The following is a 25,007-nucleotide window of genomic DNA, read 5'->3' on the forward strand; positions in this document are numbered from 1 at the left end:
ACCACATGATGAATGAGGATGGTATATTCCTGACCACATTTTTGATAGTCAGTAGCATCATGAGCAGGCATTAATACTAATAGGCATGCTGTTAATTTCCATTCATAATTAGTCTTCGCAATGCAGTATAGTGTAAGGGTGAATGTGTGAATGTAAGTGTCAAAAAATCTAATGAAATCATGATGTCTGTTGATTCTCTTGTACCTTTCAGGTATAGTCATGCTTACTAGTTTTTCCACTGAGATTTGTTAGATAAAATTGATTGATTTATGAAGTTCAAGAGGTGATCTGTAAGCTCATACTTCTAGGGTAAATTCTAAATATATGGAATAAAACCGGATTGTAAAGATTGGGTGCTATGAAACTACATGCGACGACGTACGATGAATATTTGCTGTGAGATGATGTTATTGGACTGGGCACAGAGTTTACCCAGAAAGAAAGAGTTACGCCGATCAATTTCGGTAGTGGTTCTTATCAGGCCCAGAACTGAATCGCATATATCTGACCTCTTATGTTCAGGTAATCGCTGAATTCGCTTTGCTGTAAAGCGTTGCAACTTAGTGAGCTCAATTAGATCCCCTTTTTGAAGCTGATTTCCAAATTTGCAGCCACAAATTAAGGTTGGAATCACGATTTTCTTATATAAACTTTCGGATCTGTTGGGTTTAGGTTTAAGATATCCATCCAAAATTTGCATGAGCCCAAAAAAGAGAAAAAATTTCTGCACGCGGGTGTGGTTGGTGGAAAGACATGACCTATCCCGAAGTATTCCTAAATGACTAATTTGAATTTTTTTTCTTGCTAAAATAAAAATTGACGACTTTGTAGAATTTAGTTTACAGTTCCATATTTTAAAATAATATCTTGCAGTCTAGCTACGCTATCAGAAACAATTATAAGCATGTGAAATCATCTGTAAGCATAGAACAGCTTCCAATTTTACAACCTAGTTTTTGTTTTCTAAATGGTGTAGCATCTCGTCTGCAAATGACAGATGCAAAAAGGACGACGGTTTGCTTCGTAATAAAAAAGAAGTAGATGTATATCATTCTTTTCAAAAGATCTTTGTTTAAAAGCAAGTTGTTCTATAAACTATTTCATGAGTCTAAAGCTATCTAAAATCTTTATCGTCATTTTAACTGTTGTATCGTTGCCAACATTTACGCGCCTATCAACAGGGAAATCGTTGTTAAATGATACGTGTTTCTTTCCTTTCTTCGGAATGTCTTTTATTTATTCATCTTGATTATTTAAATCAGCGTCTTGATAAATATGTAACTACTATAGCCGGAAAAATATACATGAACAATAGTGTGTAGCTTGGGTTTTCAAAATCCAAATTGCATTATTCATGCGCTGGTCCTCATTGCTTGCAGAAAAAGTAATCACTAGCACAAACTTAGTTCTTTGTTACATCATTCCTTCCTATATACAAGCGATATATTTGTTTAGTATAAATGTTTGTCATCTTCGTTTCTGAAAAAAATAATTTGTATTTTTCGGTCTTTTCACACTAGTTTTGCAGTTTTACCGAGAAATAATTAAATACACCATACTCAAATGTTGACCATTGTTTAATATCACCTGTTTGTTGATTTAGTATAGAGACAGAACCTCGAAGTGATGTTTTTGGGTAGAATTAACATACAAACAGAACCTTGAAGGATTGCTTTTGGGTAGATTTAACATACAAACAGAAGCTCGACGGAATGTTTCTTGGTCGATTTAACATACAAACATAGCCTCGAAGGAATGCTTTTCGTTCAATTAAACATGCAAAAGAGAATCTCGAAGAAATGCTTTTTGGTCGATTTAAAATACAAACAGAACCTCGAAGCGAATGCCACGACTGCCTTTATTGACCAGAAGAATATAACGAGCGCTCTGATTCGCATAGGCTCAATAACTTTTCACATACGTTTTTCTCTGTCATTTCTTCTTGTCTGTGATGTCACCAATCCTGAATATCTGTACTCCCACCATAATGTTATCATATATCTTCATGGTCATTACGACAATATTGAAAAATTATTGACATGTCAACATATCTTTCTCCCTATTTCAATTTTTTGAAACGTGTTGATGTACTATAGTGCAACTATTTCATTTTATCGCTTGCTGCGTTTAACAAATATGTGTGTTTGTGTATGTGTGTTAATCCATTGTTACCCATTGCAGGTTTAAGTTTTGATGTTTGGCATACATTTTGACAAAGGCCAGAGTCTACTGAGTGGGTAAACGGGCATGCGGAAATTTTTATTTTTGTTGCAGTCCTCGTCGCATTAAAATATTTACCGCTGTTCACACATACTAATACAATCAATGTTTTATATCGACTACACATATATATCCTCAATTTATTTATAGAGCATTTTGGCATCGGATTACTAATCATTTTGTAGCCCGTTAACCATTCTACTTTTTGGTTGACTAAAAAATGAGTACTAAATATTTTAAGATGCACCCACTGGGTAGTAAATGGATTTAATTTTTTTTATCAAAAACCTTAATTCCATAAGCTTCACTTGAGGTATTACAGTTGACAGCATACTATCTATTTTTTTCATATGCTGTATTTAATATCCTAATGACAAAACAGGGTATCAGTTGCAAAGCAATGGTATTGGGCAAGACTAGGTAATCACCTTGTTGAACACTGAGTCTCAAAAATGCCGTGGAGCAAGTTTCTTTTCTTTTTCTTTTCTTCTTTATTTTTAAGGCTGAAGAAAATTCTATAACTCAAACGCGAAATTTAGTTTTGTTTTTCAATATTTTATCATTACGTTATATAGGAAATTGTTTATCAAATCCCTATGGGAGAGGAGATAGCGTGCATATCTGAGACAACTAGGTGCATCTTTGTATTCGTTTGTATCATTTGTAGAGGTACAAGGAATGTCAATACAAGGGGTCATTTTAGGAGCAGACAAATGTGAAAATGGAACTATTTATGAAAAATGCATCTCTTGTAGCTTTACACTTGTCCAGTTACTACTGTTATCTAGATCAATTGCCAAATTTGCTTCTATTTGAGAAAAAATATTCAGTTTTAATGGACCATGATTTGTAATCACCAAAATCCATTTGTCCAGTTCTATCTGCATTGCTGTCACATTTAATAACTTCCTCAGAGTTCCTGAGTTGACTAGAGTTGCAGAGTTTGTTTTTGTTCACAGAATTGCTATTTTTATTTCCAATTTCGACGTGAATCTAACAGCACGGAGCTTACGGTCAGAATGGTATTTTCCCCAACTAAATTTGTTGCGTTATGTTGCGTACTAATATGTATCATCACATTATATATCAATAACGTTTTCTCTGCTGTCTCGCAACAAATTCACTTCTCTCGTTTGGCATCGAGGCTTTGATATATATTTCAGGTATGTGCTCCTGCCACTGGACGTGATCTGAAAGTTATGAATATATTACTTAGTTTGTCTCGTGTAATCCAATATTTAATCATATGTCGTGTTGCACGTGGCTTTTAAATAGCTAATTTCTAGTTTGCAACTCGATGTGTCAAGATATTAGTTGGAGCGGATATGTCATCTTGTCACGTCCATTGCATAATAACTAGCAACTCATCCCATAGAAACATATCTGAACTTAGACACTAAAATAGAGCATGTATTTTGCATTTTTTTTTTTTTTATAGTGGGAGATATGCTGTCTGCCAGAATAAATGGCCTTTGTGCATACATCTTGTCAGCTATATATCGACTAGAACACGGGTAAACCTGGTGATTAAAGTGAAAATGGAAGGACAAACAAAATCCATCACGCTGTCCAACAGGATCATACAGAGTATATGGACGGAAACGCTGGGCGGCCTATTGTATTGGAGACAGTCCCATTTACATTGATGTTAGGACCGCTACGGTGGCCTTGTGGTTAGAGCGTCCGCCTCGGATGCGGGAGGTCGTGGGTTCGAACACGGCCGAGTTATTTATAAAAATGGTACTAACTGGTTAACCTGGCGTCAGGATAAAGTGACTGTGTGGGACATCGTACTACATGTCTGCGGCATTATGCCCCAGTGCTCGACTTCAATATAAACTGCAAAACAGATACTAATCCAAATCACACACACACACACACACACACACATTACTGTTGCAACAAAGTATGGATCTTGCGCCCCATCTGTTATGCAAAAAAGGATTTTTCTCATAACTTTCTTCTCATTTCTTGCTGTGAGAAGGAATTCTTCATTTGTTAAGAAATGTTATTGCCCATGGGGAGAGAGAGAGAGAGAGAGAGAGAGAGTGTGTTCCGGGCTCTCTTGAAAGGAGGTGTCACTCATCACGGTGTGGATATGGATACATCTTGGAGAATATGGCAATCGGGAGATACGGGATGCTGTAACGACACAGGCCTCTCTGAGAATCTGACGACGGAACTTTTCTTTTGAAATACACAACATATAAACTTACATTTCCAATATCAATCTACATAAACTTAAATTACAGATACAAGAGAGACATATAAAACTACGATATTCCTTTACTTACCAACATGTTACATTTGTATAGTTTCTGCCTTTTTGAATATAATACAGATAATTAAATATCGAATAAATTTACGATAGCTAAATAATCTAAAAATTCAGTATTTCACTAATTTTCTATTTCGAATCAGTAAATTCTCAAAAATTTCTATCTAATGAATATGATGGGCTAATCAACTTACCAACATCCATCACCCATGCAACATGTGCTAGTCACGTGACTCATAGTGGATACATGCATCAGTAACACTGTTTAGCATAGTGTTATGTGGTGTAATATTTCATGCTGAGCTGTCCTTACTTATGTTCATAGGTGACTCTATGTTATCATAATAGTTGCGTATTTACAAGAGAAATATACATTGACCATATATTTTGTAATTAATTTAACATACTCTACCTTATTTTCTTATTTTATATCCAAGTATGAGCATTTTCTATCTGAATCCAAATAAGTAGTTTAACGTTAACAATAAATTGTTCCTATATCCTTTACATGAATCTGCATATTCAACATGTTTTGACGCATTTAATTTTTTTTCAATTTCGTTGATATTACTAAGAATAATATAAAATTGAAAAATAAAAATAGGATGTAATTTCATATCTTTTTTCCTGATTAAATGCACTTCGAGAGAAATAAATTATTACGAATTAGAGACTATGGTTATGCCTAAACACATTATCAATTTACTTTGAAAAAAAAAACATCATAAGCTAAAGACAATATTATTTGCTTACAATTAAATATGTTTCTTATTACACCTTCAGTATCGTTTCCTGTCACGTATTTTAGTTATTCTTAAGACGTCTCATTGAAAACCGACATTATTTTAAAAATGAGAAAAGTATTAGGAATGCTAAATTAAGTTTGTTTATGGGAGTTTTTTCCTATTGACTTGAATTTTCAATGTGCTGTTGAATATACTCTGAGGTATATTTCTCAAACGATCGCTTTTGCAAGGTTATGTTAATTTTCCTCACAGATGGACAGAGTACTTCACCGTGTATTTTAAGAATTCATCTTTATTGTATTTTCATTAACATGTTGATTTCTTTGTCGTGATTATGTTCTCATTTTACTGTTCTGAGCACGGACACTATATCTGCTATTGGTAACCATTCAGTTCCGGATTGCGAGTCTTAGGTATATACAGAACTCAGATGCTCCATTTCCATTTATTCGATGATGACACGGGTTGTGTTTGAGAAGTTACGTGTGTCTTTTCATGATCAGACATCCTATTTTAGTGTTAGTTTTGCCCACCTGCTTATTCGTCTTTATTTTTCTTGACCCATTTAAAAGGAAGCTCTCTAACTGTATTTATTTTCATTCCTTTTTTTTGGAGCGCTCCGGTCGGCGAAGTGGTTAGAGCGTCAGCCTCGTATACACGAGTTCGTGGGTCCGATTCCCGGCCGAGTCATAGTAAAGACTTATAAAAATGGTACTAACAGCTGCCTCACTTGGCGCTCAGCATTAAGGGGTTAGTGTTAGAACTGGTCTCCTGATGTCTGGATACTTTGACTGAGTGGAAGATGGTGTCAGTTGTCCACGGCATGATGCCCTAGTGCTAGTCACCAAGATAAACTACCACACTGCAGAAATGGTAGCGACGTTAAAGCTACTTTGAAAAATTCAAGTCACACACACACACACACACACACACACACATTCTTCTTTTCATTCTACTGATCACGAACAGTAAATGTTCCTATTTGCAATTCAAGTGCTTAGAAAGAAACCTAAATGCTCTCAAGATGACTAAGTTTATAACAGTGTACGGATTTCCTTTACATGAAGCAAGTTTACAAACTAAAGAAAACGGATATGTGTGATTTGTCTAGCCGAATAATACGGGCTAGTTCAGGGCTATTCCCTGTCTGAACTGTCAGCGACCTTTTGTACCAGCAATGCATTTAGATTGCTTACGGAGCTCCAAACGGACGAATTTCATAGTTTTTCATCTGCGAGATTTCGATATGTTAATTTGATAGTTCGATTTCTCGATTTACTAAGCTGAGCTGTCATTGTACTAATCCGCAACCGATATCTCGGATTAGCAAATCCAAATACTACCAGAAATCTCTGTTTAGCACACCAAGATTTTTGATTGGAAAAATAAGGAGAAGTGGGTCCCTTAAGGGCTGCCGCAATTATCGATGTGACAGCTGTTGTCGATTTAAGAAATAAATATTACTATTTACTCACTCGAGATAATAACAACAATGGATCAACGAGAGGAACACAAGAAAAAGCGATTTGCATTTAGAAATTGTAAGTATGCCTAATCACATGTAAAAGTTATAAGATAATTGTATTATTTAAATTAGGTCTATATTTCATTTTGTCTTATAACAACATGTTTCTCAATCAATTATGCAGGTTTAATTCAAGCCATATTTATCTGAAAAACGCTGTCAAATGCAAGTATAAAATCTTGCATTAGTTTATAAGAGCACTGTCTAACCAACAATATGAAAACATACATATAAACAGTATAACTCTGCGCGTTCTTTCAACATCATTGCTTATTTTCAATTAGTAGAATTGTTAGCTTTAATTCGTTTCTTCGACATTGAGATAGAAAAAAAAATAGAAAATTGCTTTCTGTCTTAAGTCCACACTTTAACACATTTGTAGAATACGAATCTATACTAGTAAAAAGTCTCAAGCAACATTTTAAGTCAGGAGAATCTCTCTCTCTCTCTCTCTCTCTCTCTCTCTCTCTCTCTCTTTCTCTCGTCATATGCTAAAAACCCAATTATGGAAAGAGTTTGCAAGCGAGGCGCCAGAAGGCTTCTTCTGTGTACCGCCACCTTTGAAAAGCTCCGAATGCAGCAAGTCTTTTGAAAGACATCAGTATAAAGTTGTGGAGTATAATTTCAAAATAAATTAACTCAAGTGTGAAGGAGTGGCACGTGAGATTGATGTAGAGACTATAATGCCCCAAATGGGTTATGCTTTATTGTATCCAACACACCATCTAAACCCATCCACCCACCCACTCAGACATTTGGATGTGATGATTGAGCATAAATGAATGGGAGGGTTAATACTAAAATTATTTGACTGAGATAAATCGATACTTGCATCCCAAGCAATAGATTGATTTGGAAACGCCTGAATTGATTCATGGTTTTAAAATTGTTAAAACAGTATATTAAGTTTTAAAGATAAACAAAGTTACAGCCTTGATGTGGACAGTATTATATTGTATTTATGCAGTGATTGTAGTACACAGTATTGATGACACAGAATTATTGTCAAAGAGCAAACTAAAACAGAAGTAATAAAAAAATCATTATCTCCTGCTTTCATTGTGAAAAAGATGTGTTGAGTTATTTTAATAATTGTATCGTGTTTCTGAGAATGCGATATGAGATAATAATGTGGAGTAATGAGGGACAAAAACAAAAGAATCTTTTTAAATTTTGCTTCGAAGGTCACTATGAGTGTCTGTGATTGTGATTTTGAGTTGGATTTTTAACGGAGCTTTAACATTTTTCAGTCAGACCGCTACGATGCTGCAGTGTTGCAGTTTATAGTGATGGCTAGCATCATGCCGCAGACATTTAGCATCATGTCCTGCTCAGTCATATTATCCTGACACCAGGCCGACCAGTCCAAATACTACTCTCTTAATGCTGAGCTCCGAGCGAGGCAGCTGTTAGTACCATTTTTATAAGTCTTTGGTATGATTCCTTCGTGGATCGAACCCGCGACCTATCGCATCCGAAGCGGAGGCTCTAACCACTAGACCATCGGAGTGATCTCGAAGGTCTCGATAACAAATTAAATATCGAAACACCAAGAGATAGCAATACTCTGTTTCGGTCATATTTTTATTATATAATACACAAACCTCTCTTCTCAATCAATGAATCAACCTTCATTTCTACCAAATGGAGAGTTTATTTACACAGAGAATAAGAAGATAAGAGAGAAATTTCACAATTTACACTGATGATTTCAGAAAGCATTCCATGAACTCGTGATAATTATTAAACTATTACAGATGCGGAAGGAACAAATGGAATGTCAATAGTAACGAAATACATGCGAGCATGCAAAATGGCACACAAACATTGTTCGTAAATCCATGATGATAAAGGAGAAAAATGAAAATGAAAATTGTATTACTACAGCACGGGTCCATTATTGACCATGACCTTGACTTAAAATATATGTACAAAATTTGGTCGGAGCTGATCTGGGAAGATCTACCTTTTGCAAATGTTTGGTCCTCGGCCTAGAAGTACACTCGTGATACAAGGACAAGAAATTGGAATGAGCAGATATTAAATGGTGAAGTTGTGCTTTGACCTGTATACTTTCAGGTTCAGTTCTTAAGAGTTTTAGCATCTGTGACTAATCGTTACTTTGGTTACGTTCCATGTGTAATTCAAGTCCAAACTTGTCAAGCACGTACCAGTAAACGTTGTTGGCAATTTATCTTACTTACATACAAGATGACCACATGATGAATGAGGATGGTATATTTCTGACCACATTTTTGATAGTCAGTAGCATCATGAGCAGGCATTAATACTAATAGGCATGCTGTTAATTTCCATTCATAATTAGTCTTCGCAATGCAGTATAGTGTAAGGGTGAATGTGTGAATGTAAGTGTCAAAAAATCTAATGAAATCATGATGTCTGTTGATTCTCTTGTACCTTTCAGGTGTAGTCATGCTTACTAGTTTTTCCACGGATTATTTTAGACAAAATTGATTGCTTTATGAAGTTTAAGAGGAGATCTGTAAGCTCATACTTCTAGGGTAAATTCTAAATATATGGAATAAAACCAGATAGTAAAGATTGGGTGCTATGAAACTACATGCGACGACGTACGATGAATATTTGCTGTTAGATATGTTATTGGACTGGGCACAGAGTTTACCCAGGAAGAAAGAATTACGCCGATCAATTTCGGTAGTGGTTCTTATAAGGCCCAGAATTGACTCGCATATATCTGACCTCTTATGTTCAGGTAATCGCTGAATTCGCTTTGCTGTAAAGTGTTGCAACTTAGTGAGCTCAGTTAGATCCCCTTTTTGAAGCTCATTCCCAAATTTGCAGCCACAAATTAAGGTTGGAATCACGATTTTCTTATATAAACTTTCGGATATGTTGGGTTTAGGTTTAAGATGTCCATCCAAAATTTGCATGAGCCCAAAAAAGAGAAAAAATTTCTGCACGCGAGTGTGGTTGATGGAAAGACATGACCTATCCCGAAGTATTCCTAAATGACTAATTTGAATTTTTTTCTTGCTAAAATAAAAATTGACGACTTTGTAGAATTTAGTTTACAGTTCCATATTTTAAAATAATATCTTGCAGTCTAGCTACCTTATCAGAAACAATTATAAGCATGTAAAATCATCTGTAAGCATAGAACAGCTTCCAATTTTACAACCCAGTTTTTGTTTTCTAAATGGTGTAGCATCTCGTCTGCAAATGACAGATGCAAAAAGGACGACGGTTTGCTTCGTAATAAAAAAGAAGTAGATGTATATCATTCTTTTCAAAAGATCATTGTTTAAAAGCAAGTTGTTCTATAAACTATTTCATGAGTCTAAAGCTATCTAAAATCTTTATCGTCACTTTAACTGTTGTATCGTTGCCAACATTTACGCGCCTATCAACAGGGAAATCGTTGTTAAATGATACATGTTTCTTTCCTTTCTTCGGAATGACTTTTCTTTATTCATCTTGATTATTTATATCAGCGTCTTGATAAATATGTAACTACTATAGCCGGAAAAAATATACATGAACAATAGTGTGTAGCTTGGGTTTTCAAAATCCAAATTGCATTATTCATGCGCTGGTCCTCATTGCTTCCAAAAAAGTAATCACTAGCACAAACTTAGTTCTTTGTTACATCATTCCTTCCTATATACAAGCGATATATTTGTTTAGTATAAATGTTGCTCATCTTCGTTTCTGAAAAAAATAATTTGTATTTTTCGGTCTTTTCACACTAGTTTTGCAGTTTTACCGAGAAATAATTAAGTACACCATACTCAAATGTAGACCATTGTTTTATATCACCTGTTTGTTGATTTAACATAGAGACAGAACCTCGAAGTAATGTTTTTGGGTAGAATTAACATACAAACAGAACCTCGAAGGATTGTTTTTGGGTAGATTTAACATACAAACAGAACCTCCACGGAATGTTCTTGGGTCGATATAACATACACACAGAACCTCGAAGGAAAGTTTCTTGGTCGATCTAACATACAAACAGAACCTCGAAGGAATGTGTTTGGGTCGATTTAACATACAAACAGAACCTCTAAGGAATGTTTTTGGGTCGATTTAACATACAAACAGAACCTCCAAGGAATGTTTTTGGGTCGATTTAACATACAAACAGAACCTCGAAGGAATGCTTTTGGTTCGATTAAACATGCAAAAGAGAACCTCGAAGGAATGCTTTTGGGTCGATTTAAAATACAATACGTTTTTCTCTGTCATTACTTCTTCATGGTCATTACGACAGTATTGAAACATTATTGACATGTCAACATATCTTTCTCCCTATTTCAATTTTTGAAACGTGTTGATGTACCATAGTTCAACTATTTCATTTTATCGCTTGGTGCGTTTAACAAATATGTGTGTTTGTGTATGTGTGTTAATCCATTGTTACCCATTGCAAGTTTAAGTTTTGATGTTTGGCATACATTTTGACAAAAGCCAGAGTCTACTGAGTGGGTAAACGGGCATGCGGAAATGTTTTATTTTTGTTGCAGTCCCCGTCGCATTAAAATATTACCGGTGTCCACACATACTATTACAATCAATGTTTTATATCGACTACACCTATATATCCTCTAGCTATTTATAGAGCATTTTGGAATCGGTGTACTAATCATTTTGTAGTCCGTTAACCAGTTTACTCTTTGGTTGACAAAAAATGAGTACTAAATATTTTAAGATGCATTCACTGGGTAGTAAATGGATTTAAATTTTTTATCAACCTTAATTCCATAAACTTTACTTGAGGTATTACAGTTGACAGCATACTATATATTTTTTCATATGCTGCATTTAATATCCTAATAACAAAATAGGGTACAAGTTGCAAAGCTTTGGGTATTGGGCAAGACTAGGTAGTCACCTTGTTGAACATTGGTCTCAAAAATGCCGCGGAGCAAGTGTTGTTTTGTTTCTTCTTTGTTTTCAAGGCTGAAGAAAATTCTATAATTCTAATGCAAAACTTTGTTTTGTTTTTCAGTATATTTACATTACGTTCTATAGGAAATCGTTTATCAAATCCCTATGGGAGAGGAGATAGCATGTATATCTGAGACAACTAGGTGCATCTTTATATTCGTTTGTATCATTTGTAGAGGTACAAGGAATTTTAATACAATGGGTCATTTTAGGAGTAGACAAATGTGAAAATGCAAATATTTATGAAAAACGTGTCTCTTGTAGCTTTACACTTGTCCAGTTACTACTGTTATCTAGATCAATTGCCACGTTTGCTTCTATTTGAGAACAAATATTGCGTTTTAATAGACCATGATTTGTAATCACCAAAATCCATTTGTCCAGTTCTATTTGCATTCCTGTCACAGTTAATAACTTCCTCAGAGTTGCTCTGTTGACTAGAGATGCAGAGTTTGTTTTTGTTCACAGCATTGCTATTTTTAGTTACAATTTCGACGTGAATCTAACAGCACATAGTAATTTCCCCAACTAAATTTGTTGCGTTGTATTGCGAAATAATATGTATCATCACATTATATATCAATAGCGTTTTCTCTGCTGTCTCGCAACAAATTCACTTCTCTCGTTTGATATCGAGGCTTTGATATATATTTCCAGTATGTGCTCCTGCCATTGGACGTGACCTGAAAGTTATGAATATATTACTTAGTTTGTCTCGTGTAATCCAATAGTAATGATATGTCGTGTTGCACGTGACTTTTTAATAGCTAATTTCTAGTTTACAACTCGATGTGTCAAGATATTAGTTGGAGCGGATATGTCATCTTGTCACGTCCATTGCATGAGAACGAGCAACTGAGCCCATAGAAACATATCTGAACTTAGACACTAAAATGGTGCATGTATTTTGCATTTTTTTTTTAGAGTTAGGTGATGTGGGAGAAATGCTGTCTGCCAGAATAAATGACGTTTGTGCACACATCTTGGCAGCTATATATCGACTAGAACACGAGTAAACCTGGTGATTAAAGTGAAAATGGAAGGACAAAAATATCCATCACGCTGTCCAACACGATCATACAGAGTATATGCAGGGAAACGCTCGGCGGCCTATTGTACTGGAGATAGTCCCATTTACATTGATGTTAGGACCGCTACGGTGGCCTTGTGGTTAGAGTGTCCGCCTCGGATGCGGGAGGTCGTGGGTTCGAACACGGTCGAGTCATTTATAAAAATGGTGCTAACTGGTTAACCTGGCGTCAGGATAAAGTGACTGTGTGGGACATCGTACTACATGTCTGCGGCATTATGTCCCAGTGCTGAACTTCAATATAAACTGCAAAACAGATACTAATCCAAATCACACACACACACACACATTACTATTGCAACAAAGTATGGATCTTGCGCTCCATCTGTTATGAAAAAAGGATTTTTCTCATAACCTTCTTCTCATTTCTTGCTGTGAGAAGGAATTCTTCATCAGTTAAGAAATGTTTTTGCCCAGAAAGAGAGAGAGAGAGATAAAGTGTTCTGGGCTCTATTGAAAGGGGGTGTCACTCATAACGGTGTAGATATGGATACATCTTGGGGATTATGGCAAGCGGGAGGTACGGGATGCTGTAACGACACGGGCCTCTCTGAGATTCTGACGACGGAACTTTTCTTTTGAAATACTCAACATATTAAATTACATTTCCAATATCAATCTACATAAACTTAAATTACAGATACAAGAGATTCATATAAAACTACGATATTCCTTTACTTACCAACATCATACATTTGTATAGTTTCTGCCTTTTTGAATATAATACAGATAATTAAATATAGAATAAATTTACGATAGTTAAAGAATCTAAAAATTCAGTATTTCAAACTAATACCGTAATCATTTAATAGAAATATATTGTACTGAATTTAATCTAAAATTTCAACATATTAAACTATATGATTTAAAGAGTATTTTAATTATAAATTAACTATTACTGGGTATGAAGTCGGCAGCGAACATTGTTTCTTACTAATCAATAATATAATTACAGGTATATATAAGTTCTTCAAACAATTAAGCTTTCCAATACATTATATTAAAAAATAGTACAGAAATATTATAATAATCCAATGTTCAAACGTACTGATATTAGATTAACACTAAAAATCCTTATACTATATGAAAAATTGTACATAGACGATAATCTTACCTGTAACGACACAAGCCTCTTTGAGTTTCTAACGAAGGAACTGGCGTGAGCGTGGAATGACGCTTATACCAATTCCTTAGGACATGATCAGATATGGAGATAGGTTTAGTTCTTGAGTGCGCCAGAATCTGAAAGTGAGGCTCCATCGTTCCCACCAGATTATCGTCTGGGTTTATGTACGTCATTAGGTATATAATTCTGCTCATTAACCCTTCTAGAAGGAATCCTTAGAATTTGTCTCGTTCGTCTATCTCGCAACTTACCGAGTGTAATTTTCTTTTGTGCTAACTTATGATACAAGGGAAATGTATGTACAGGACGGTTTTGCCTTTTTGCTCATAATGGCGCAATCTTTATTAAAAAGTATATAATTGTAATACCGAAATAAATGGATTTAATCTTAATATATTTTAATAGAAAATTACTTTCAATATAGTTTAATCAAAAAGTTTTAAAATCCAATTTAGATAAAATTTCAATCTTACTTTTACTAACAATTTCTGTCCCAATACCTCCTCATGTCAAGCATGGTTTAAATTTCAACCTGTAGAATTCAACAGATTTACCTCTCTTATGAACAGAATGTAGACATATGCTTGTCTCTCAAATGACTAATTATTATCAAAGCACATCATTTTTCTAAATCAAGTAATGCAACTATTCGATAACAATATTCAACCTGGGAATTACTTGAACCATTTGAATGCAAACCGGCACCAGTTATAACATATTTGGATTTAGTACTATTTCTGTAACCTGTGACATCTGGAAGGGTATTTCTTCGATAAAATTCAATACTGAGACTGTGATGAATGTCCACGGTGAAATCCATTTATCGATGGTAACCCTGCAAACAGTCTTATCGAAATCTACATGAATGCCGCTTCAGCAACTCGAACTGACCTGACCTAGTGAATTATGTGGCTTTACACCGGAATTTCCGTCGGTGGTCAAGTACTGAAACATTATAATATCCGGATAAATTGTTCCATTTATTTGAAGGACAGTTACTCTTTGAATTGTAATTTTTAAACAAAGAACCTGCTTTAAATGTCATTTGTTACTGGATTGTAACTAGCATATGGGACTGTATTTTTTAGGCGCATGAACTGAAAAATGCAGCGACTGAACCATGATTAAATAAAATGCAAAAAGTCATTTATTCTCTCCCCCCCCCCATAGGTAAGGATTTTTAATGCTGCATTTATGAAACTCGTTGAATAAGTTCGTGCTGTTGCTCGACAAGACTTGCAAGAGCTCGAATTATTAAACTTTGTTAATAAATACAAAATTAAATCATTGCCCATCTGAGGTACTCTATATGTGTGTAAGACCACCACATGATGTAACAAAATGGCGTCATAACGTCATTCGAAGAAAAGGCATAACCACAGAGGTATCCAAATATATTTTACAGTAACTACTCTTGTCTGCAGTGTGTTAAACCAAAATCAGTATTTATCATCCCTTTCATCTTACACTTAGAGTTAACTTAATAGCATTAACCTTTTTGGCAATACGTATGTATTTTTGTCATTCTTTTCATCTAAGACAAATTACCATAAATGCAGCAAACTATTTGTTGTTCCATTTTACATCTTTTTGGTAAACAATATTGATCAAGAAACAAGTGAGTCAACCAGAAAGACACATCGACACGTATCTAACCAGATATATGAATGTAGATTAAAGGAAATTGATTTAATTAAATATGTCCACTTTGCTTACTATTTAAGGTGTGTGCTGTGTGTTGCCTCTGGTTCTGTTCCTGTCATACCTGTGCTCCCCCATGAAAACAGGTACCACAAATATTCACTTACGTCAACGTCAAACAACAATCGATATCAACATATCTGGCGCTACGTCATCATCAAATATCACGCAATTGCAACTTAATGGTCATCACACTTCTATCGTCAAATGGGAACACTCATCCAGAATCAATGATAGTGGAAATAAATATTATGTTTGCCCTACATTCATCGGTAGACTTGGAAACAACATGTTTCAGTATTCGGCTTCTTATGGAATTGCTTTCGAAAATGGTATGAAACTGCTTATTGCAAAACAATCAATGATAGCAAAGTATTTTCACGTCGATGCACACATAACTGAGGATGCTCCTTATAAATGTTCAAAGTTTCCTGTCTACAAATCACCTAATTGGGGTATTTACAATCGCCCATTTTTTGATGAAACTTCTGTAAATCATAGCATTCGCACAGAAGGATATTTCCAATCATATAAGTACTTTTTGCATGTAAAGGAAATTATTAAAAAGCAATTCCTTTCTATCAAAGAACAAACAAAAGCGCTAAATACATTAGATAAAATTCGAAAGCAGTTTTCAGTTAAGGCGGAGATTACAAACATCACCTTAATTGGAGTCCACATCCGAAGAGGGGATAAAGGGAAAGAAAATAGACTAGCACCAAAGGAATATTTTATACAAGCCACGGGTTACTTCACATCCAAGTACAAAAACCCTGTTTTTGTTGTATGTGGCGAGGATCTTACGTGGGCAAGAAATGCCGTGCCTTCAAAGTACAATGCTGTTTTTCTCAATCCGAGTTCCACACCAGATATTGACCTGGCCATTCTTTCTATGTGTGATCACATGATCATGTCAATAGGTAGTTACGGCTGGTGGGCGGCTTATTTAAACCGAGGAGAGGTCGTGTACTACAAAAACTGGATCATAGCTGGATCCGATTTTGACAAAGGTTATAAACACGAGGACTACTTTCCACCAGAGTGGATCCCGATGTGATATTTAAAGGATATGTATGTATGTATATATGTATGTATGTATGTTGCTGTTGTTGTGGGGTTTAACGCCATTTTTCAGCACAAGATAGGCTATACATGTGGCCAGTATTAATGGTGGAGGAAGAACCCGGGAAAACCCCGGAATTAACCACCGACCCACTAGAAGCTACTGGCAAGCTTTCTCTCATACCCACATAGGCCGAACCCGAAACCCAAACCTACGCTAACAGAGGTGAGATGGCAGTAATCCGTAACGGTGAGCGCTTTAGACCACTCGGACAATCGGGGCCCCATGCATGTATGTATGTATGTATGTATTTATGTATGCATGCATGTATGTATCTATGTATGTACGTACGTATGTATGAGAGATTTACTTATTTATAAATAGTATTGACATGCACGAATACGAGATTATGTTGTATTGAGCTTTCTGTTGACCATTAAGAATATAGTTCTGATGCTTCTGAAAGTGGAATGCATAATAGGAATTCATTTTTTTAAATTATCTATGTCCCTCTCTAGTACGACGTGCAAGGATTCATCTGATAACGACTAAAAATGAGTAAACAGGTTTTTAAAAGTCACCAGAACACGAACCTTTCATCGGTGCTTGTCTGATCTCCGTTATGTCAGTTATCTCGATTTTAAATAGATCGTCTCTCCGTCCAATTATTTACAAACAATGTATAATAAACACAGTTCAGATTATAGTAGGTGGATTGCATCTACATAATTTGCAACATTACTTTCATATTGGTCTGCACAGTAGTATAATTGATTGCCTTATGTTATTAACCTTAATTCGCACCTATCTCTTTATATATGAACAATACAATGACCAGCAGTTGCTATCTAGCGTGACTGAATGCAGATCATTACATGGTAAACATGGGTTGGGTAGATTTTGCAATGTCTCACAAAGAAGATTAAAATCAGAGAACTTAAATGAACTCATAAAATATTGCTCAAATTATTACAGTGATTTTTTATTATTAAAACCAATAAGCTTGTAAATGGCACCATTGTATGTGATAATTTAGGATGTTTCAGTGCAAATAAATATAGTCAAGGTTTAAGGCAACTAACTGAACTAGTTAGAGTTTGGGTCGTTTGATGCAGGCTGAAAGATAAGTGTTCAGGGTAACTGAATGAACAAGCACGACATGAGCGTAGACGAATGCTCTTGGGCGCAAGATTTATTTTGGAAATATGGTAGAACCTCGCTAGATCGATCTACGCTGGCTCGAATACTGCATGGCTGCTCCATTATTTGTATAGATCCCAACTGAAATCATAACCTATTGGCCGCCGTCTTCTGAAACAAAACAAATCATACCGAATCACAATCAATATTTGTATCTCACGTTTAGAAACAATGTTAATATTGCACGAAGAAGCAAAACATAATATGAATCTTGTGCTAACGCAGTTCTTTTTCTCTCCTTGTTTGATTTTATAGTAGAAAGATAGAAAGAGTGCCTGCTGATGTTGACATTTTTCTAACCAGATTATCTTTAAGTTTGTAACATTCTTGTCAGTTTTTATACAGAAAAGGATTGGCAGGCCAGATGAGATTAGTGCCAAAATAACAAAGCTTTCTCCACATAGTGTTATGAAACACCATCTCCCACTGATCCTTAAAATAACTAATTTAGAAACTGATGTATTCCCTGGTGCATTTGAATGTAATTGTTTCTTATTCATAAAGACAGGCCCAATAATAACCCATCACGTCAGAGACCTGTTTCCATCCTGACTGTCATTAAAATAATAATAGAAAAATACACTGAAAACCTACTCTCATAGATCTGGAGAACTGATAATGAAACATATTACAACATATTACTTTTTATGCAATACTTATTCTACAGTCACGATATTTATCTTGAGACAGTAATGTAGTGACTAATAGCACAGTCATAACAACTGCACTGATATTCATCTACATACATTAGAGTGAAACATCATGTTGCAAATCACTATTGTAGTCTCCTAAAAAGAATTGTGTTCTGGAAAATGAGTTTTAGTTTGTTCTCAACAGATGAGATTTTGACCTACATTGCTACTTTTAGTCAACGTATTTTCTGAATATGACAATGTGAGACGTATTATTATGCAATACAGTACAAACGAAACAAATATATATGATGCAATTATATTTTGAAATTTATGGTGCAAAAAAAATGAACTGGCGATGCGGTTTTTTTTTTTTTCTGAGCATTATCTGTACTCGCATGGTCAGTATTTTTTCTCATATTTATATTAAAGCCAGATGCTAAGGAAACTCCACTAGAGTTAAATTGCACACTAAAGTAAATAAAACCTGTTACTGTTTATATAAAATATTGTCTGAAAAGTATGTACTAGTAAGTTTATGAAATATATGAAATAATTTAGCATTCTGCTGACATCATATATGTCAATTCGTAACAAAATGCAGTTTCTGCACATTTTAAAACGTTTTGAACTCAGTGGTCAAATGTGTATGATATAATTAGAATATAGATATCATACCCATTCATTTATAATGTTAAGAAGATAAGTTTGCGTTTCCAGAGTAAAAATTCCAGTTATAGTTATCGTTTCTAGGTCATGTGCCAACATTTTCGAGCTTAGGTTACCGGGAAAATCAATCAGTCTATAACATGAATTAAATTTCCACAAGCATTATTTTTATGCTCACGGAGACAATGATACCAGTGGTTCCCAAACTTGTTCGGGCCACCGCACCTTTACTCATTCTTAGCGCATCCTACCTTACCCCGTACGAAGCATCACTCAGCATTAGCGCCCCCCCCCCCCCACCTCGGTACTCTGGGAACGACTGTTTGGGTTATGCCTCTTTGTAAAGTGGGAGCGGGTCACGCATCGCATATGGTCCTGGCTGTTGCCCCGGTGTATCTATCAAATGGAAACCTTAATGGAAATTGTGCAACAAACAATTTCGATAGCAGAAATAAAACAGAAGCCTTGTACGCTCTAAACGTAATGTTTAACTGTGACACGGTTTTTTTTTTCAATAATATCCTATGAATTATATTATTGTTCCTTTGCTATAAATTTTATATGAAGCTGTTACAACTAATTATCCGCACAAAGGGAACAGTTAACAAAAGAGAGCACCTGTTACGAAAACAATAACCATGTGCTAATTATTGATAAATATCTACAGTATCAAGGATAATGTTTTATTCTGAAGAGTTACACTCGAAAATACATAAGCAAAAGACTTAGTGAAACTTGTAAAGTGCAGTCATTAACAGAATATCTATCGATTTTCAAATTTACGTGGACTAGAAACCATATGTGTACACACACACACATACACACACACACACACATTATGTATAAGCATCGTACTATGGAGTTTCCTGCTAAAAGAGCAATTTTGATCTTTGAACTCCCAAAAATATTGAGGTTTTTACTTAAATTAGTACATGAATATTTCTTGTATTATTAAAATCAATATGCATGTGAACAGATCAAAATTCTTGTGTGGTAATTAAGAATTTCCAAAGCAAGAAAACGAAGTAAAACAAAGCAATGGCCGGAACTTAGAGCAACTAGCAGAACTATTCTCCACGAAGCAGTCAGGTGGGTAGCTGTGTTGATTATCACATCATCTGGTGTACCATTTATCGTGACACTATTCGTAGGATTAGTCATATCTTTATGCATTATTTCTTCATATGACCACTGGCTAAATTTACTTTTGGTTGGGTCATGGCAGGTGACGCCACACCATGGTGGTTTAATTTTTCTTGTCGTAATGGGTTCGGCGAGGTCATCGTCGCCAAAGTAGTAGCATACAAGCCGGTCACAATATGAAGACACATTTTCTTCTGTGACAAGGGTGAAGGATACACGTTTCTAGAAATTCTTCCACTTCTTCCAACTGGTAACCGATTTCTACTCATGAACTGGCTAATTAACACCGAAATCAAGTTGGTTACTTATTCCTTATTCCTTATTCCCGATTCAGTAAGGAACGGGTAACCAGTTACTTATTCCTGATTCAATTATTTTCACATACATTTGAATACTTATTCCTTATTCACACCGAGCTTTATTATTTATTCATTATTTCCAATTCAGTATGTAATTGGTTATCACTTAGTTAATGCAGATGAAAGCTCTTTAGGGCACGCATTGACGTAATTCTAACCTGACTGGAGAAATACGAAGCTATATAAAGCTTAATATAGACATATCACGGACTATATATATGTAGGAAAGGTTTAGGATATTGATAGGAATACGTGTTTAGTAATTTGATATAGGATTAATAAGTTATGTTAGGCATTTGGGTCGTGTCTTGTGATGCATGGCGTTAAGTATTAGTATTAGGGTTCGAAAAGCTTACTAATGACTCAAGTAAAAGGGAAACCACAAAAAACATACAAGTTTGAAATTGGAGACTTCTCTTGTGTGGTCGTCATGTCCTTAGAGAAGTAATATGTGGAGTATTTACGAGTTTAAGAAGCCTTCAGTTAACTTGAATATTGTCTTGAAGTCTTTGGAACTGGGGAACAACTTACACATACTTGTAACTGACTTCCTGAAATTGGGGTTACATAACGGGGAGTGGAGGGCGGGTACAGCACATGCCGCAAGAAGATTATATCTTACTTAAACAGTTTGGTCGTTAAGTATCATCTATAAAGAGATTTGACAAGGACCCTTCTTGACATGTTATCTCTATAGGATAGTGTAGTCACAATAGAAGTCCTGAGGAATTTCGCTGAGTCGATTTCGAGAAATCAGCTGGATGACGGAGGTCTCGTACGACACATGATTATAACATATACCCTTCTTTGACATTTTATCTCTGGGGGATAGAGGTCCATCCACGAAAAATGTCCTGACGAATTTCATCGAGAGTAAACAGCGTAATAAGGGACGCCCTATGGTTACCTGTTATTACCCGCCCCCCCCTCCCCCCCGCCACGAAAAAACCCAACAAAGACACAACACGCAAATGTTAATATACTGTATCGATACTTTGTAGTAATTGAACACCCGCTAAGAGGATTTTGATTTCAATGTCTCCTGCATATTATCTAATGTTACGTGTTTAGGCTAGAATAAACAGTAACACAAAAAGAGTGAAAAAAAAAAAAGCTTTTAAAAATGTAACAAATAATTTATTTACCTGGAAAATTCTGTAAATGTGAAAAAGGAAAAGAACTTACGGTTTTAAGAATCAAATCCAAAAATAATCTAAGAATAATCCACGAATTAAGTTGCAAAAGTCCTAATAATAAATGTTCTTATAATTTCAAGTTCGAATCCTGATGGAAAATCCAAGATGGATGACGATGACGTATGCTGTAGTCAGTACTGTGCTTATCTACAGTTCCTTATAGAAATACAAATAAGGACCCTCCGGTGTTGGAAATCCAAATCAAATTTGTAAGCAATGTCTTTCCAAATTGTTTGTGTAAGCACTCCTCAAAATATTTCCAGAGAATAAAGAATCAATCCTTTTGTAATCCAAATGATCTGAAGAAAATTATAGCTCAAGATCTGGCTACAACAAATTAACTTGACATCAGTGTGAAAAGCCCCAAAACTGAGATCTCTCTCTCTAAAAGAAAGGTCATATTGTAATATAAGACGCAGTTTCGAAATTCCCCCAAGTTGCGAAATCAGAGGGGGGGGGGGGGGTCGCGTGATCATGTTTATATCACATGCACAGAATATGGCCATGATTAGACCAATGATTGTATTCCCAGAATTTAAAAAAAAGTGTTTACTTCTTAACCCACGTAGTCCCATCATGACCTTGACAACAACCAATCATTTTAAAATAAAATGGAACTTTGTTTGCTAATTTTGAATCAAGATCAGCTTCCAGGCCAACACCTGGTGTTTATGAAAAGAATGATTCAGGTCAACCAATTTTCTGAAAAAAAAATAACGTCTGCAGTGAATAAATTTACATTACAATAGCATATAAGAAAAATAAAAGTTTAAAACTGACAATTATATATATATATATATATATATATATATATATATATATATATATATATATATATATATATATATATATATATATATATATATATTTTAAATCAGAGATACGTAACACTAACTAGGTACACGTTCTAACAGTGTAAAAAGTTGGGTTTTTTTTTTTAAATTCGTCGAGGCGATTTCCAGAAATCTACGGCTAGGTAAAGGTCGAGTAATCATTCAGGCCATGAGAACATTATATCTTTATACAGTTTTGACATAGAATCTTCTCTGATATTGTATCTCTAAGGGATAGAATCAACTCTCGAACGTTGTCAAATAAATACGTCGAGTCGATTTCGAGAAAGTTGCGGCCACATAAAGGGGGTCGGGTACAACACATTCCGTATGAAATTTGTATTTTATGTATATATTTATGGCAACTGAGTCCCTTCTTTATAGAGTTTGGCATAAACCCTTCTTGACATTTTATCTATAGGCGGATTGAGTCCATCCACAAAGAAGTCATAACGAATTTCGTCGAGAGGAATCAGGGAAATAAGGGACGCCAGATGGGTACCGGGCATGAAAAACACTCAATTGTTAATAGATTGTATCAATAGTTTGTACTAATTAAACCCTTACTCAGAGGATTCTGATTTCAATGCCTCTCATAAAATATTTAAATAGGGCCCCATTTAACAGCAGGAAAAGTTTGAAGAAAGTTCGCCGAACCAATTTTGAGAAATTCGCTGATAGAGAAAGGAGGTCGAGTACAACATCTACCGTTGTACTGTTGGGCCATTACGTCCCTTATTTAGAGTTTTGATATGGGCTCTTTTTTTAAATATTGTATCCACAAATAAAGTTCTGACGAATTTCGTCGTGTGGTAAGAGCGAAATAAGAGGTATCCGACGGGTATCGGGTGTGAAAAACTCTCACATATTCGTAGATTGTATCAATAGTTTGTACTAATGGATCTTTCACTTAGAGGATTTTGATTTAAAGTCCTCTTGGACGTTATCTAGCTAGGGACCAGTTCTAACAGCAGGAACATATAGAAAAAGATTGGTCGATGTTAATTTGAGAAATTCGCGACTAGAGGAGATCGAGTAAAACAGATGCCGTAAGGTTATATCTTACGTTACATTTGGAACACTACGTCACCTTTTTATTGAGTTTGGACATAGACGCTTCTTCGATATTTTAAATCTCGGATATAGAGACCACCCACAAAGGATGTCCTATTTAATTTCGTCAAAAGGAAAAACTGAAATAAGAGGTGAACTGTGGGTACCGGGTATGACAAACACACCAATATTAATAGACTGTATCACTAGTTTGTACTGATTGTACTCCAAGTTAGAGGATTTTGATTTCAACGTATCATGGACAGCATCTAAATGGATGCCCGTTCTTACCGTAGGAAAGGTGTAAAGAAACTTCTTTGAGCCAATGTCGAGAAATTCGCAATTGGAGAAAAATGGCCGAGTACAACATTTGCCGTCAGAAGATGACATCATGCCTAATCAGTTGGGCCATTACGTACCATCTAAAGAGTTTTGACATCGACCAGTCATTGATGTTTTATCTCTAGGGGATAGATCCATCCAAGAGGAAACGACAAATTAGGGGCGTCCGATGGATATCGGGTATGAAAACCACACAAAATGTTAATAGATTGTATCACTAGTTTGTACTGATTGTTCCCCAACTTAGATTATTTTTATTTCAACGTCTCACAGATATTATCTAGTTAAGGATCCGTTCTAACAGTAATCAAGGTATGAAGAAAATCTGAACAGCCCATTTCGAGAATCTACGGCCATATAAAGAAAGTCACGCAGAACACATGCTGTATGCTTATATCTTATGTTTACATTTGGGCCATTAAGTAACCTTTTCACTTAGTTTTGTTATGGAATATTCTTTCATATTTTACTTCTAGGGGATAGCGACCACCAACGACGGAAGTCCTGATGTATTTTATTGATAGGAAACAGCGCAATAAAGGGTGCTCTATATGTCCCGTGTATGAAATACCCGCAAATGTTAATAGACTGTATCACTAGTTTGTACTAAAAGTACTCTAACTTAGATGATTTTGATTTCAACGTTTCTTGGTCAGTATTTAAACTGGGACCCGTTTCAACAGTGGAATAAGTTTGAAGAAAATTCGTTGAGCCGAGTTTAAGAATTTTTCGGCTAGATAAGGGAAGTCGAGTACAACGCTTGCCGTCAGAAGATGAGATCATACATATATTGTTGGGTCGTTACGTCCCCTCTTAAGAGTTTTGACATGTACCTTTTTTGATATTTTATCTCAAGAGGATAGAGTCCATCCACGAAGGGAGTCCTGAAGAATTCGTCAAGA

The 25,007-nt window shown here is 35.4% G+C and overlaps 1 protein-coding gene and 1 long non-coding RNA gene across 3 annotated transcripts; one reads left to right on the forward strand and one right to left on the reverse strand.

Annotated features, from left to right (window-relative positions):
* The first annotated feature begins 3,537 nt into the window (after positions 1-3,537).
* LOC149802743 (galactoside alpha-(1,2)-fucosyltransferase 2-like) lies at positions 3,538-16,672 on the forward strand. Of its 2 annotated transcripts, none has more exons than XR_016420089.1 (2): positions 3,538-6,785; positions 12,623-15,613. XR_016420089.1 is itself a non-coding variant. In XM_089952153.1 (2 exons), exons 1-2 carry the CDS (start codon positions 6,737-6,739, stop codon positions 16,670-16,672), a joined length of 1,083 nt encoding a protein of 360 aa, XP_089808279.1. In that variant the 5' UTR covers positions 3,538-6,736. The 2 variants fall into 2 exon arrangements, 1 of the variants encoding a protein (XP_089808279.1); XM_089952153.1 differs by lacking the exon at positions 12,623-15,613 and adding an exon at positions 15,639-16,672.
* A 1,192-nt stretch (positions 16,673-17,864) lies between these two features.
* On the reverse strand, positions 17,865-22,252 carry LOC149802744 (uncharacterized). Its single transcript, XR_016420090.1, has 3 exons — positions 21,867-22,252; positions 19,436-19,575; positions 17,865-17,989 (listed from the first exon to the last, which is right to left on the reverse strand). It is a non-coding gene; the product is annotated as an uncharacterized LOC149802744 (long non-coding RNA).
* Positions 22,253-25,007: the final 2,755 nt, after the last annotated feature.

Source organism: Sinohyriopsis cumingii, chromosome 3 (genome assembly GCF_028554795.1).
Source record: "Sinohyriopsis cumingii isolate HCF-2022 chromosome 3, ASM2855479v2, whole genome shotgun sequence".
Taxonomy (NCBI): domain Eukaryota; kingdom Metazoa; phylum Mollusca; class Bivalvia; order Unionida; family Unionidae; genus Sinohyriopsis; species Sinohyriopsis cumingii.

What these genes read in the sequence shown, in the direction of transcription:
- LOC149802743 (XM_089952153.1), top strand. Translation starts at nt 6,737, where the DNA reads ATGGATCAACGAGAGGAACACAAGAAAAAGCGATTTGCATTTAGAAAT. An exon ending in GCGATTTGCATTTAGAAATT is followed by an intron (nt 6,786 to 15,638) that starts GTAAGTATGCCT and finishes TTACTATTTAAG; the next exon opens with GTGTGTGCTGTGTGTTGCCT.